Source organism: Microtus ochrogaster, chromosome 5 (assembly GCF_000317375.1).
Source record: "Microtus ochrogaster isolate Prairie Vole_2 chromosome 5, MicOch1.0, whole genome shotgun sequence".
Classification (NCBI taxonomy): domain Eukaryota; kingdom Metazoa; phylum Chordata; class Mammalia; order Rodentia; family Cricetidae; genus Microtus; species Microtus ochrogaster.
This window is the reverse complement of record NC_022012.1, coordinates 91,854,802-91,868,786: the sequence shown is the minus strand read 5'-3', so window position 1 is coordinate 91,868,786 and position 13,985 is coordinate 91,854,802. Positions and strand designations below refer to the sequence as shown.

Genomic DNA, 13,985 nt, shown 5'->3' with positions numbered 1-13,985 from the left:
CCTACATGAACATGCATCTACATGCAAAAGAAACTACATGAGGGAGCTTTTTCCAAGTGAGCTATTGAGGAGTGTTTTGGACACAAGGAGAGTAAACTAGAGCATCATCAGTTGGCAGGTGGGACTCAGCTAGATGTCAGCTATTGTCTGATCCCCAGGGAGCTCCGGCAGCATCCTACACCAGAGTTAGCCTGACCTGGAAGCAGGAGGGCCAAGATACATATGCTCCCATATCTGGCTCCGGGGCGGGAAGCCAATGGAATTCTCTGCACAGCGCTACATGTGAGCATCAGCTGCTCAGCTTGCAGTGCAGCTGAGGGCAGATGTCCTGACCTGGTCACAAAGGCCTGGGCAAGGCATCAGCACCTACGGCAGGGCTGGAGGAGGGAGGTGACCCCAGTTTCTGCCATAGCACAACCCCACCACTGTGCATATCCTAACCCTCAGACTCTGTGTTCTCAGATCCCTCACCCCCACAGCTGTTTGGGGGACATACAAATGCCAATCTCAGTCTTATTCCATGCCCTGCAATTACTGCTCTTTCCTCAGGTACTGGCAGCCCTGGGGATCGACAGGACCTCACTTCCTTCCCACAGTGGATCACCGTTAGCCCCCAGAAACTCCCATGAGAGAAAACACAGAATGAAATCAAGGGTGTCAGAGGGCTCTACAGATGACAACCGGTCACCCCAGTCTGAGCCTTACAATCAACGCAGGATGGTAAGACGTTCTGGACTGGCTCGGAGGGTCACTCAGCTTAGCGACTATTCTGGCGGTGGGTGGGATGGAAAGAGTTGGGAGCAAGGAGGGAGGAGGATTTTAGTAACTCAGACACACACCGCTCCTCACTGGTGGCCTATGCTAGGACAAGGGCATTATCAGTGGGGACGGGAGTAATAATAAGGACCTTTCTAGGTAGAGGGGGTCAAGATTAAGGCTGTGGAATAAGGAAAAGGAAAAGCAAGGCAGGGTGTTTCTGGTTTCAGGCTGGGACACTTAGGTGGGCTGTGATTTTTCAGATAGGGCAGTGGGGGAAGAGGCTAGGGTGTGTGTGTGGGGGGAGCCCAAATGGGGTATGCTGTCCTTGAGGTATCTGTGGCTAACAAGGGTCAGCTCCCCTTCTTTCTGAAATCTGCTGCTCTGTGCCTGGTGCTGAAAACCCCACTCTCCTCTTTCTGACCTCTTGCCTCTGTCCCTGGGCTCAGGCTGTCACTTGCTGTTGACACAGAAGACCCCAGCACCTGTCTCTGAGACACAGCCCAGCCTAGCAATGACTTTCAGAGCTTACATTAGACCCTGGAGCAGTTCTACTACCACCACAATTGACTTTCTACCTCCCACTCTGACTTTCCTCACCAAGTCTCTTCTTCCTCCTCTCCGCCACCTGGAAAGTTCTGGAAAGTTCTGGAAAGTTCTGTGCAGCTCCTTTCCCATAGGCCCCTGCTTTGTTCTCTGTCTCTGTCATAAACAACCATGACCACATGCAGCTAGGGAGAGGAGGGTTCATGCCGCGGGACAATCCTTTTCTACACTCTGAATATGTATAACTCTCATTGGTTAATAAAAAGCAAAGCTGACAGGCCGGTAGCTGAGCAGGAAGTTAGATGGGAAAGCCGAACTGAGAATGATGGGAAGGAGGGCGGAGTCAGAAGAGATGCCAGTCAACCACCGTGTAAGCAGGGTGTGTGGAAAATGAGGTAACAAGCTATGACCCATGTGGCAAAGCATACATAGAAATATGGGTCAGTTTAAGGGTAAGAGTTAACTAGCAATAAGCTTGAGCTATTGACTGAACATTTATAGTTAATATAAGCCTCCAAGTTGGTTATTTGGGACGGGATGGTCGGGATAGGAAACTCTGATTACAGATTCATTTCACCCTACAATTTCAAGGCCACAATCCATTATTGAGGGAAGTTTGGGCAGAAACTCAAAGCAGCAATTCTGAGGCAGGAACTGAAGTAGAGATCATAGAGGAACAGTTGGCTTCCTCTGTGGCTCACATCTTCAGCCCCTCTGTGGGCTTGAGCATCCTTCATCAGTTAGCAATGAGGAAGATGCCCCATAGGCATGCCTCCAGGCAGTCTCATGGCGCCAGTTCTTTGCCTGAGGTTCTCTCTTCCCTGGTGGCTCAAACCTGGATTAACTATCCCAGTAGCTCACATGAAAGAGAAGTCCTCACGCTAATCACATGAGGAGGGAATAAAGGCAGATTTTGAGGGCTGCTTTTCGCCATTCGCCTCTAACCTCCCTTTGTATGCTCACCAGAAGGATGCTCTCCTCAGTTGACAGCCCCCAGAGTTACACAGGCACCTACACTCACAGACACACTTGCATACACTTGGCCTCGGAGATGCACCCATGATGGAGCACCTGTTACACCTGCACCCTTCTTACCTTGCTCTGCCTCTTTGGAGCAGCTCCTGGAATGCACAGGGCACAATCAGTGTTTTAAAGGGAATTTGGCTATTACTCTGACAGTCACAGAAAAGGGTGAATCACGGTTTCCGTGGAAATGCCAATGACACAGAATTTGGCTTTAATTTCTCCCATTCAGTCAGCCCCATACAGATTAGCACCCCAGCATCCAAGAGTGTCTCCATCCTCTTCCTCCATGTTTGTTTTGCAGGTAAATAGATCTCTGAAAGTTTTCATTCTTTTTTCAGACCAAAAGCAATGGTGTAGATGTTAGAACTAAGACAACGGAAAAGAGGCCATCACCCATCATTCGACAGACAGATTGCTTTTAAAATAAATGGTGACTAGGAGATGCTGCCAGCCAAACACTGGTCCTAGATGCTTCTCTTGGTTGACAGAGGTTTCAGTCCCACCTGGTCCTGCAGCATTCAGTCCTAAAGAAACACACAAAGGTCTACATTAATTATAAACTGGTTGGCCTATTGTCTCAGGCTTTGTATTAACTCTTATAACTTATATTAACCCATAATTCTTGTCTGTGTTAGCCAAGTAGATTGGTACCTTTTTTGGCGAGGCAGTCACATCTTGCTTCCTTTGCATCTGGATGACGGCTGCAGACTGACTCTTTCCTCTTCCCAGAATTCTCCTGTTCTTATTGCCTCACTTCTACTTCCTGCCTGGTAGCCCCGCCTATACTTCCTGCCTGGCTACTGGCCAATCAGCATTTTATTAAATCAGTACAAATTACAAATCTTTACCAGATATAAGACCATTGTCCCACAGCATCACTTGGTTTCCTCCTTAATTCACTTGGTGCCCATATGAAAACAACTCTGTCTTCTTATCTTTAATACGGGTTTCTAATTCTTTTCTTACCTACAATATGGGAAGAACTCATAGGTTTGTGTGAGCGCCGCAGTCCTGGGACATACATCCTAGGCAGAATGCTCTGTGTATGACCTTGGGCTGGTAATAGTGGTAGCTGAACGGGATTAGACTCCAAGTCACCAAAAAAAGAAACCTCAAGGGGCTTGAGAGATGGCCAAGCTCACGGTGACCTGAGTTCAATTCCCAGAACCCATACTGAAACAAAGAACATGCCAGGCATGGTGGGGCTATGCTCTTGCAATCCCAGCACTGGGGAAGCAGGGGCAAGAGGATGCCTGGGGCTTGTTGGCCAGGTAGCCTCTTTGGTGAGTTCCAGAGCAGTGAGAGACCTGAGAAACAACCTTAAGGCTGTTCTCTTACCTGTGAACACAGGGCAAGAGCACACACAGAGACATGTGTGAGAGGGAGGAGGGAAGGAGAGCTCACTTGCTCAAGTTTTATGACATGAGTGAGGAGAATTCCAGCAGTAACATGCCCTGCTTTAGTTGCTTAGTAAACAAAAGGAATTAAGAAGAAATTAAGGGCACCATGACCAGAGTTCAGTAGGAAGCCATTGTTTAGATTTTAGAGGCACCATGTATGATCTGAGCATAGGACTGACCACTTGCTCTGACCAGATCCCCATGGTCATGAGAACTAGCAAACCCCATCCAGGAGCCCTGTGGGTGTGCTGTGCCTGAGAATTTGGGGACCTGAGCTCTTCCTCTGGATCTGTAAGACTCACTGCTCTCTCTCTCAGTGGAAGCTTTTGATGGGAAATGTTTATCGATTTGGAAAAATGGTATAATTCTTCCAAGAAATTGGGCTGCAGCTCTTCCTTCAATCCCCTATTCAAAGCCGGCCTCAGGGGATCCTGCCAACTCATTACAGTATAAAGCTCTTGTCTTCTCTATCCCAACACAAACCCTCACACTCACAAAGATGGAATCCAGCGACTTGTACATCTTAATTCTCAGACAGCAAAGCATAGTCATTCAAAACCCATATTCCAAGCTCCAATCCAGGCATATCCTTGAGTCCTGACATTCCACTCACAGATGGAAACCTAAAACAGCCATCTCTGGGCCTGTTGCCAAAGGCTGAAAAACATCTGGCTGGGCCAATGATATCTGGTAATTATAAGCTGTATGCTGGTCTTAGGCACCCTGTCAGTCACCCCCCCTCCCACTCTTCTCCTTCCCCGAGTCTGTCTGGGCTTCCCTTTTCCTGGCTCCTTCTCATGTCTACCCAGATCATCTTCGGGTCTATATAGCTGTGGGAAGGTAACGAGACACAGACATGGGTGGAGGGAAGCGTGTACTGGATTCAAAAAGGATCACTCCAACCTGTCTTTTCTCCTGCTTTCCTGGGGGCAACGCCCAGTCTTTCCTAGGCCTTTCTTCTGGAAGACGCAGGGCTAGCCATGGCAGTGTGTTCCACTTCCGAGCACCTGGCCAAGATGTCTCATTTCCTGATGGGATCACAGATGACGGAGTCTTTCACGGAGACCATGAAGGCCATCGAGGTTCCCTGTTGCTGAGCAGGGGTGCTGGGCAGGCAGGTCCTCTCCCCAAGAGCCCATTGCTTCGGTCTCCCAAGCCTGGTCCTGGACATGGGGAAGAGGGACCGCTCACACTGCCCACTGGTCAGCTTGCCACTGGAGGTCCCGAAGGCCTGGTGAGTTCGTGTGTGCACCATACTCTGACTGTCTTCCAAGAGAAGCCACTTGCCAATAAGTGTCACCAATGGAAGGGTCTTTAACAATATTTGTCCCATGCCTCCACCCAACTCTCCTTTTACAGGCAGGGCAGGTTAGACCCAGAAAAGCTACTGGGATTGTTTGTGGTGAAGATGCCACCAGGCATGCAGGTGGTTGGTTTTCTATTTGACATCATGTGTGTTTCCGTCCCTAGTTGCCATCATTGCTTTGGAGATGGCCCCACGTGTTCCTTTGATGATTGATGAGGGAAACAAGGTTGGCGTGGGACAGTGCTCTTGTACCCTATAAAGATTTGTCACTTGTGTTGGTTCAATAAAACATTGATCAGCCAGTAGCCAGGCAGGAAGCATAGTCAGAGTGACAAAACTAGGAGAATTGTGGGAAGAGGAAAGGTAAGAGATGCAGTGGTCATCCAGAGGCAGAGGCTCAGGCAAGATGAGAATGTCTCACTGAGAAAAGGTACCAAGCTATGTGGCTAACACAGATAAGAATTATGGGTTAATTTAGGTTGTAAGAGTTAGTTAATAATAAGTCTGAACAACAGGCCAAACAGTTTATAATTAGTATAAACCTCTGTGTGTTTCTTTGGTACTCAATGGCTGTGGGACTGGGTGGGACAGAAAATTCTGTCTACACAAGGGGTCTTTGTATATAAGCTTACCACTCTGAGAAAACTGTCCCTGAGGTTTGACAAAATCCTGAGAGGTTCTCAGAACAGATCCTGATAAAAGGGCAGTGGCTTTGGTCCCACTCCCAGGATGAATAACCCATTGCAATGCCGAAGACTAGAGACAGGAGCTGACGTCCCCCAGTCCTTGGGAGAATATCCACAGGGGATATGACAGCAAGCCTAGGACTCCGTGTTGAGCTGGGAGATGCAGTTAAATTTGAGATCTCCTTCAGCATCACGAACAGTGCTTCTGCAGTCCGCACACGTCCTCGCTGGCTACCAGACTTACACATACAAAGAGGCTTGTACATCTAAGACACCGTTGTGTGGTTGCTTCCACTGTGTCTGGTGAGTTCGGCAGAACTGTGCTAACTTAGTCCAATACCACGTGGCTCAGGATACCTTGTGACTTGGGATAGCCTGTGACTCTGGATACCACGTGACTGAGGATTCCAGGAAGAAGTAGATGGCCTGCTTCAGCAGGCAAGTGTAGGAATTTAGGAAAGTATTCACAGAGGTGTGGACTGGGCTCAGGGAACTAAGGAGCAGTGAAGGACCTGGAGAGCAGCAACAGTGAAAGCTGAACATGCCTAAGCTGACAGCTAAGGGAAAGGCCCCAGATCACAACTTGTTGAGATCTGTAGCTGGGGGACCCGTGGTCTCCGGAAGAGAGTCATGCTGTTGCCTGATGAAGGGGACAGAGTGCAGACAGCCAACTCTATCTATCTATCTATCTATCTATCTATCTATCTATCTATCTATCTATCTATCTATCTATCTATCATCTATCTATCTATATCTCTCTCTCTCCCCCTCCCTCTCTCCTTGCCCTCTCCTTTCCTACTGCCCAGTTTCCTGTTTCCTGTGGGCCAAGCCTGATCAGAGCCCTAGGGTCAATATTTTGCCAAGGTTGCCCTCTCTGGACAACAGAGCAGGAAGACAGGTGAACAGCATATCTCTAGGCCAAACAAATCACCAGCCCAGAGTCCTCAACCCACAGCCAGGCTGCAGGGCTCTCTGGGGATGTCTTAGTGCTGTACCAGATCTCACCTCCAGAATTCTCTCTACTCCTGATCACAGCCACAATCCTAGTTCTCGTGATCCAATGGAAGAAGAATCCATACCAAGCACAGCCAGAGAAAGCAAAGCCTGTTTTCAGCAGGGGAATGAGAAGCAGAAAGTGTAGCCTGCAGGTTAGGAGCTGTCCCAGCCAAGTGGCCACAGCCAGGAGCATCAGGGCTTAGGAAGTTTTGGTCCTCCCGTGTCCTCTCCTGGGGCAGTGTGGGGTGGTTTCCTTCCTGGAGTAAGCAGAGGTTTTCTTAGAAGTTGTCTTTGCCCGTGGACAGACAACTCTGCTATTGTTAGATGCATTGGATATAAGGATGTGTATAAGAATGTGACTACCCATAAAGCTGGAGATTTATTAGGGAAAAGGGTGTGTCTTGATGTGCTTCTCAGGGAGGGGACCAAGGAGAGACAACCAGGGTCTGCTGAGACCAGTTTCCTGTTTCTCCCAGCCCTGCCCTTCCTTGTATCTGATAAACATGGCTGCCTCATGGCCCAGCATTGAAGCCTCTTATTCTCTTCCCCAGTGTTCCTGCCATTTGAATCCTGTTAGTCTGAGCCCCAGGGAATGCCCCGCTCAGCATTTTGTCATTCTCCTGGGCGCAGCCCCTACCCTCCTGTGTCTGTTTCTGGGACATCACATTCCTGAGTGTTCAGCCTTAATTTATTCTGGTGAAAATACCCAGCTAGTATAAGGAGATTCGAAGCCCTTCTGTACCGCAAGGACCTACACTCAGTTGTCTTTAGCAAGTGCCCTAATTTTCCAAGTCTCCTTGCCTCCCCTGGGGCTTAGCAAGCTTTTTCTCCTAACAAACTTCTAGGATCTTTTTGGCTGGGCTCATACCCTCCCATCTGGCTCTGACTCTTGCCCCTGTGTGCGGCTGGTCCTCACAACTGAGCTTAAACACCATCCCTATTGTGCCAAGCTCTACCCAAGAGGCTCGTGGCTTCACAGGGCAGCTTACAACTACATGAGATGAGCCAATAAGAAGCTAGATGACCTAGCTCTGCTGCTGAAGTATCCTGACCCTGTTTGTGTCCCAGCAGGCACTTGAGGCTGCAGGACAGAAGAAGAATTATCTGTCTGCAGAATACTTGAATGAGCCTTTCCGCGCACAGAGGGCGATGAGCGTTGTCAGTATCATGACTTCAGTCATTGAGGGTAAGTGGTTCTTATTGACATGCCCATCCTCCGTGCTGCGGAGAGTCTAAGCTGGGCCAAGGACCTCTCGCTGTGGCCTGAGATCCTAGATACTCTCTGTCGGTGTTTCGTGCTGCACAGATGTTCAAAGCAGAGTCACTCCAGAGTGTAATTCTAGGCTCTCTGGCAGGAGGGAGGAACAGTTTCTTTGAACTGAACCTCTAACAACTGTGCAAAGACTTATCTGTTGATTGTTACACGAAGTTATTTGGGGGTACACCCAGTTTCTCATACCAAAGCCCCTTTGATCTATTCTGGATATCATCTGAAGGAAATCCTCACACCATCGGTCCACAACCTTAGTCCTTATTGTGTACTGCTGGCAGTACTCAAGAATGCCAGGCGCTCCAAGTGTGCCTGGGTAGGTTTGCAACTCAAGTCATGAAATGGATGGACAAAACCTCCTCAGAAAAACACCTCTATAAATCATAGGAAACAGTCACTGTTCTCACTGTGACTTCTTCAAGGTCTGAGTACCACCTCCTGGGTGTGCAAGGAACTCAATAGCCTTTCCTTGCCTGGCATGGCAAAGTGCCTTTTCATGTTCTCCACAGCGATAACTTTGATCATTGTGACTTCATTTCTGTCTCAAGCGCTCATTGTGCCAAACATGGGAAGGCAACTTAGGTAGATTAGCCAATCCATTCCACCAAATCCTTTCCAGTCCTGGGTGCTGCCACTCAAGTGGGCCTGGGTCAGTCTCCTGGGGGATGTGCCTCTGGTCCAGCTGAGGGGCAGGAGAAGAAAGGAGGCGGGACTGGGTGATGGCAGTCTGTACACAAAGTCCCCAGAGAACAAGGTTGTGACCTCTTCTCTGGGAATAGAGCTATCCTAGCCTAGTTTTTACTTCACATGGGGTGGGAAGAATCTCGTTTTTGACAAATCCATCTGCTTAGATATCCAGTAAAGAAACCCCAGTTGGCTTCAGAGAGTGCTCTGTACAATTCCAGCAGCTTGAATTTTCAATTATTCCCTGGAACTCCTCAAAAGATTTATTTATTCAAACATCTGTTAGACATCTGGCATTGTCCCAGGAGCCTGTGATTAAATGAGAGCAAGGTACACACCTGCTCCCATGGACCGTGCACCCTGGAGACAGATGATCAACACAGGGAGACAGCAAGTCGTGATGAGGGATGGGAGGGATGGGAGGGAAAATAAAGGAAGGCAATGGAGCGCATGGGGTTCTAATAGGGTGATATTAGATGGGGGTGGTAGCAAAAGGAAGCATCCCTGGGAAGACCAGCAATCTGAACCAAGCACAGGGAATTGGCATGTGAAAACTGTGAGAGATGTTCCTCAGACTTAAACACCTAATCAATTTTTCAGGGATAAGGCAGAGGCTGGCCGTGGTCATGTAGCCCCTAAATTCCAAAACTAGGGAGAATGAAGTAAGAGGAGTGGGTTCTAGACCAGCCAGGCTGTACCATATGACCTGACCCAAAAAGAAAGATGGGCCAGGTGGTAGTGATGCACGCCTTAACTCCCAGCACTCAGGAGGCAGATGCAGGTGGATCTCTCCATGAGTTCGAAACCAGCCTGGTCTACAGAGTGAGCTACAGGGCAGTCAAGGCTGTTACACAGTAAAAACCTGTCTGGAAAACAAATACAAAAAAAAAGAGAGAGAGAAAAGAAAGGAAGATGGGTGTGGGAAAATATGACCCTAGGTGTACCCTGCTTTAGACCAGAGAAGGTCTAGAGCCCACATGCCTGGGTTGGCAAGAGGTGTGACCCCTCTGCTCGGAGCTGCACCTCGGGTGCCTGGGTAAGCAGTGTGTGGCACGCGGTATGTGCAGTTGCTAAGTCTGGTGGATGAGTACACTGCACACAGGAGATGTGAGGAGAACAGCGCTGACTGGCAATGCCCTGAATGACGAAAACGTAAAATGAAGAGTAATCAGAGAACTCGGGGAGGGGAGAGAGGACCACGAGAGCGGTGGGAAAGTCAGGAGACACCATATTAAAGCTGGGTAAAGATGACTCCAGGTTAGGCCGGAGCGTCTAAGGATAAAGTGCATCATCTTCTTCAGCTGGGTGTTACATCTATGATGGGGTTCAGGAGGGGGCTCTAAGCCGTCAGCATCGTGATGGGATCTTCAGGACCACTTCCTTCAGGGTGATTTGCGGGAGAAGGTTTGGCCGCTAACTTCACTCAAGGCCTGTGAGCCGTCCACGTTTGGCATGCAAGCTGAAACTTGACAGTCATCCAAACCAGGAAGCCGGGCACAGGCTCACAGCTAAGGGTGCAGTTGTTACTGCACACATCAGGAGAGAAGGATACGGGACAAGTCACCAGTGGGTGCTGAGTGTCTTGGTGGAGAAATACAGGAAGCTAAGAGATGTGGGGGAGCTTTGCCGGGGGTCAGGGAAGCACCCTAGGCAGGCAGATCCTGAAACAGTCATTTAAAAGCCTGAGTCTCAAAATGCAGCTAGGGACGCAGGCTGGGGCAGATCCACAAAAGCCCCTGGGCTCTAAAGGACATTGGACTTCGTCCAAGAGCAGTGGGATGCCATTAAAGGGCTGGAGGCAGGAGAGTGCGATTCTGAAACTTGCAGAGAATGGAATTTAAGTGGGAGGGTGTTGGCAGCGAAAGCAGGAAGAAATCATACAAGAACTGGAAGAGCTTAGATCTGGGGCAGTGGCAGCAAGGATAACGGGAATCAGAAGGGCTGCACAGGCCTCTGAGGGGTGTGAGATTCAGAGGTTCACAGTGCACATGGTTCTGGGACAAGCCACCGAAGGGCACTGGCATGATGACCCATGTGAGCATTGTAGGGAGGACCAAAGGGCCTCCGAGGAAAGCCATGAGGGGATGTGTAAGAGTCTGGGACATGTGGAGCGTGAAGTACCCTGGGAACATCCAGGTGGCAGTGTCTGGTAGGAAGCTGGCTTGATGCTCAATGGTTCTAGAATTAAGCTGAGGCCGGGAACCTAGAGATGTATATTCCAAAGCAAGCTGAAGCCAGGTGGTGACTTTCAAAAGATGCAGGAGGATGAGGTAAGAACAAGGAGAAGAACTGGGGCTGGGTTTTAGGCAGCTACAGCTGTGATGGTTGAGCAGAAGAGATGGGGCCATTGGAAGAGACAGAAGGAAGATAAAATAAGAGAGGACCCCGAGGTGGAAAAGAAGAGACAAGGGTCCAGATTCCTTCCGGGAATAGAAAGGTCAGTGACACGCACTGTGACTTTACTCACATGGGAGATTTTGGCGATCTGCACGGGATCATAAGAGACAGGGAGAGAGCTCAGTGGGTAAAATTACCTGCCTTACAAGCACGAGGACTTGAGTTCAAATCTCTAGCACCCATACTAAAAAAAAATATTGTGCTGGTTGCATGTGTCAGAGACAGGGGGATCCCAAGAGTTCACTGGACAGTTGGTCTAGCCAAATCAGTGAACTTATAGTTCAACATGAGACCCTGTCTCATGGCAGTAGGGTGTGGCGTGATAAAGGAGAACACCCGGTGTCTTGCCTTGCCTTCTGCATTTGAGTGCATGGGCATGATGTGGGAGTGTCATATCAATCTGTTGATTTCATTGGTTAAGTAATAAAGAAACTGCTTGGCCCTCATAGGTTAAAGCATAGGTGGTAGGAGTAAACAGAATAGAATGCTGGGAGGAAGAGGAAGTGAGCTCAGACTGACAGCTCTGCTCTCTAGAGCAGAGACGCCATGCTGCCCGCTCCCAGGCAGACACACGCGATGAAGCTCCGACTCAGGATGGACGTAGGCTAGAATCTCCTTGGTAAGCCACCTCGTGGGCTACACTAGAAATGGGCTAGTCCAGGTGTGAGAGTTAGCCGAGAAGAGGCTAGATAAAAATGGGCCAAGCAGTGTTTAAATGAATACAGTTTGTGTGTTGTTATTTTGGGCGTAAGCTAGCCAGGCGGCTGGGGTGCCAGGGACACAGCCCCGCTGCTCCTATCACTACATGGGCACACTCGCTTGCACGTTCTCATGCATGCATCATACACAACATAACACATAAACACAAAAGTCAGGCTGGAGAGCCCCTGGAAAGTGAAAGTGGCCCTTTGGCCACAAAAGTGCACACACACTGCTGGGGCACCCGCACAGGCGTGACTGCACACACATGAACACACACACATCAAGACCATCATGGCTGGACCGTGAACAGAGGCCACTTATAAAGAATAAGTGGGCAGTGAGAAGTTAGAGACCTGGCTGCTTTGTCAAGAACTCCCGTGAACAAGGAAACAAAAACAGTACAGGACAGTAGGGGCTGAAGGAAGCCATTATAGTTCTTGGGATTGGGGTTATTTTTGAGAATATGGACACCCAGAAAGATCTTGGGGAGCAGGGGAGACGGAAAGGGTACAGAGAGACATTCGAGTAGATTCTGGAAGTGGTGGGAGAGGGTGCTCACGTGGAGACCTTGGCTGTTATCTCAATGGAGGACACTCTCCTTCAGAGGAGGAAAGTTCTTTCCCAAGACTGCTGGGAAGCGGCCATGACCACGCTCAAGGCTGGTCAAGGTGTGATTGCTCCTGTCTCCATAGTCTTAGTCAATCAAGATCGGTCATGGTGGTTACAGAGCAGAGGTGATTGCATTGATAAGGTGACTGTGCCAGTCTGATACCCAGGCCCCTGTAAAAACTAATCTCAGCGTGCCTTTGACTTCAGCACTGGGGGTGCAGACAGGCAGATCCCAGAGCTCTCTGGCCAGCCCATCTAACCACATGGGGAAACCCTGTCTTTAAAAAAGTGAGCGAGGAAGACACTGGCATGGACCTTGGCATCTGCAAGCATACTCTCATGCACACATGGCTCACGGCATGCACACACTCACACACACACGACAGTGCTGAGCCCCTGTGCACTATGCCTTCCCGACAGGCTGCTTCTGCAGAATGTTATCTGTAAATGCCCTCATTCAACACCAGTTCTCAGTCTACCTTTCGGTGCCAAAATGGGTCCAGGAAGGTCCACTTTTGTTCCAAACAGGGATGATTGATTTTGCTCCCAGAACACATCAGCGTCTGTACAAAACTATGCCTTGCCAGTTTTGACATCTGTAGTTTGAAAAACTCACAGTAGGTAATTAGCACAGCGTGGAGGTGGAAATAAATAGCCCAGTCTGTGCAAGAGGAATGGACATGTGTACGTGGGAACATAAGGAAGCACCACATTGAGAACACCGTTTCAGCTTCTTAGGAAACCAGATTATCCAATAAATAAATACTGTTAATATAAACAACCAAAGAAGAAAACTACACCAATACATAGCTTCCTACCCCAAATAAACTGCAAGTGCACCAAAGGTTGACTTGAAAAATAGTGAGATTTAAGGAAAGAGGCAAAGGTGGGTAGGTGTTTAAAAGCCTCACAGTGGAAGAGGCTTCGTATGCAAAGTGTGTGCGTAAGAAAACATGGGGGGAAATGCCCACGTCAGCTGGTACATCTATCTCCACGATGTACAGCATGCAGTACGATTTATAGACAAGCCCAAAGCTTTGGGATTGCTCTCCATAGAGACAGCCCCAATTACACAGCCAGGCAGATATGCAATGGAGGCTGCGGGAGGGATAAGCCTGAAACTCAAGGGAGAGATCAGAAGCTGGACATATAATTTAGGAGTGATCTGCCTGGAAGTGGTTTTGTAGGGCCTTGGGGTTCAATAAGGTACCCAGCCAGACAGTGGGGAGATGGAGTCCAGAGTGTTTGTGCTTGCCAACACCTCAAGCCAGAAGAGGAAGCAGAGACAAAGCTGAGAAACAGTAGCCATGGGGAGAAGAGGAAATGCAGGGGTTAGCCTAGGCTGTCAGTGCTGCAAGAGACAGCGCTGCATTCTGTTTGAAGTTGGGAGGGGTAAGAGGCAGACACTAGGGTCTCCAGGGAAAAGAGGAAAACTGGAGATTGCATTTAGAAAACTTCCCAGGAAGTTTGCTGTTGAAGAGGCAGAAGGTGTGTGTGTGTGTGTGTGTGTGAGAGAGAGAGAGAGAGAGAGAGAGAGAGAGAGAGAGAGAGAGAACATGGTCTAGAAGGACCTTCTCTAAAGCTGAGCTACAGTTAGAGTATGCTGG

General features: G+C 49.1%; 1 protein-coding gene across 5 annotated transcripts in view; it reads left to right on the top strand.

The window, feature by feature from the left end:
• Scn10a (sodium voltage-gated channel alpha subunit 10) overlaps nucleotides 1-13,985 on the top strand; it is a 97,048-nt gene that overhangs the window by 36,928 nt on the left and 46,135 nt on the right. For 2 of the 5 annotated variants that reach the window (XM_005348099.2, XM_005348098.2), the window contains exons 10-12: nucleotides 550-720; nucleotides 4,669-4,962; nucleotides 7,788-7,902. In XM_005348099.2, the coding sequence (XP_005348156.1) occupies nucleotides 550-720; nucleotides 4,669-4,962; nucleotides 7,788-7,902 (580 nt within the window). Of the gene's footprint in view, nucleotides 1-549; nucleotides 721-4,668; nucleotides 4,975-7,787; nucleotides 7,903-13,985 lie in introns of all 5 variants that reach the window. The other 3 variants (XM_026779225.1, XM_026779224.1, XM_026779226.1) reach the window with 2 other exon arrangements.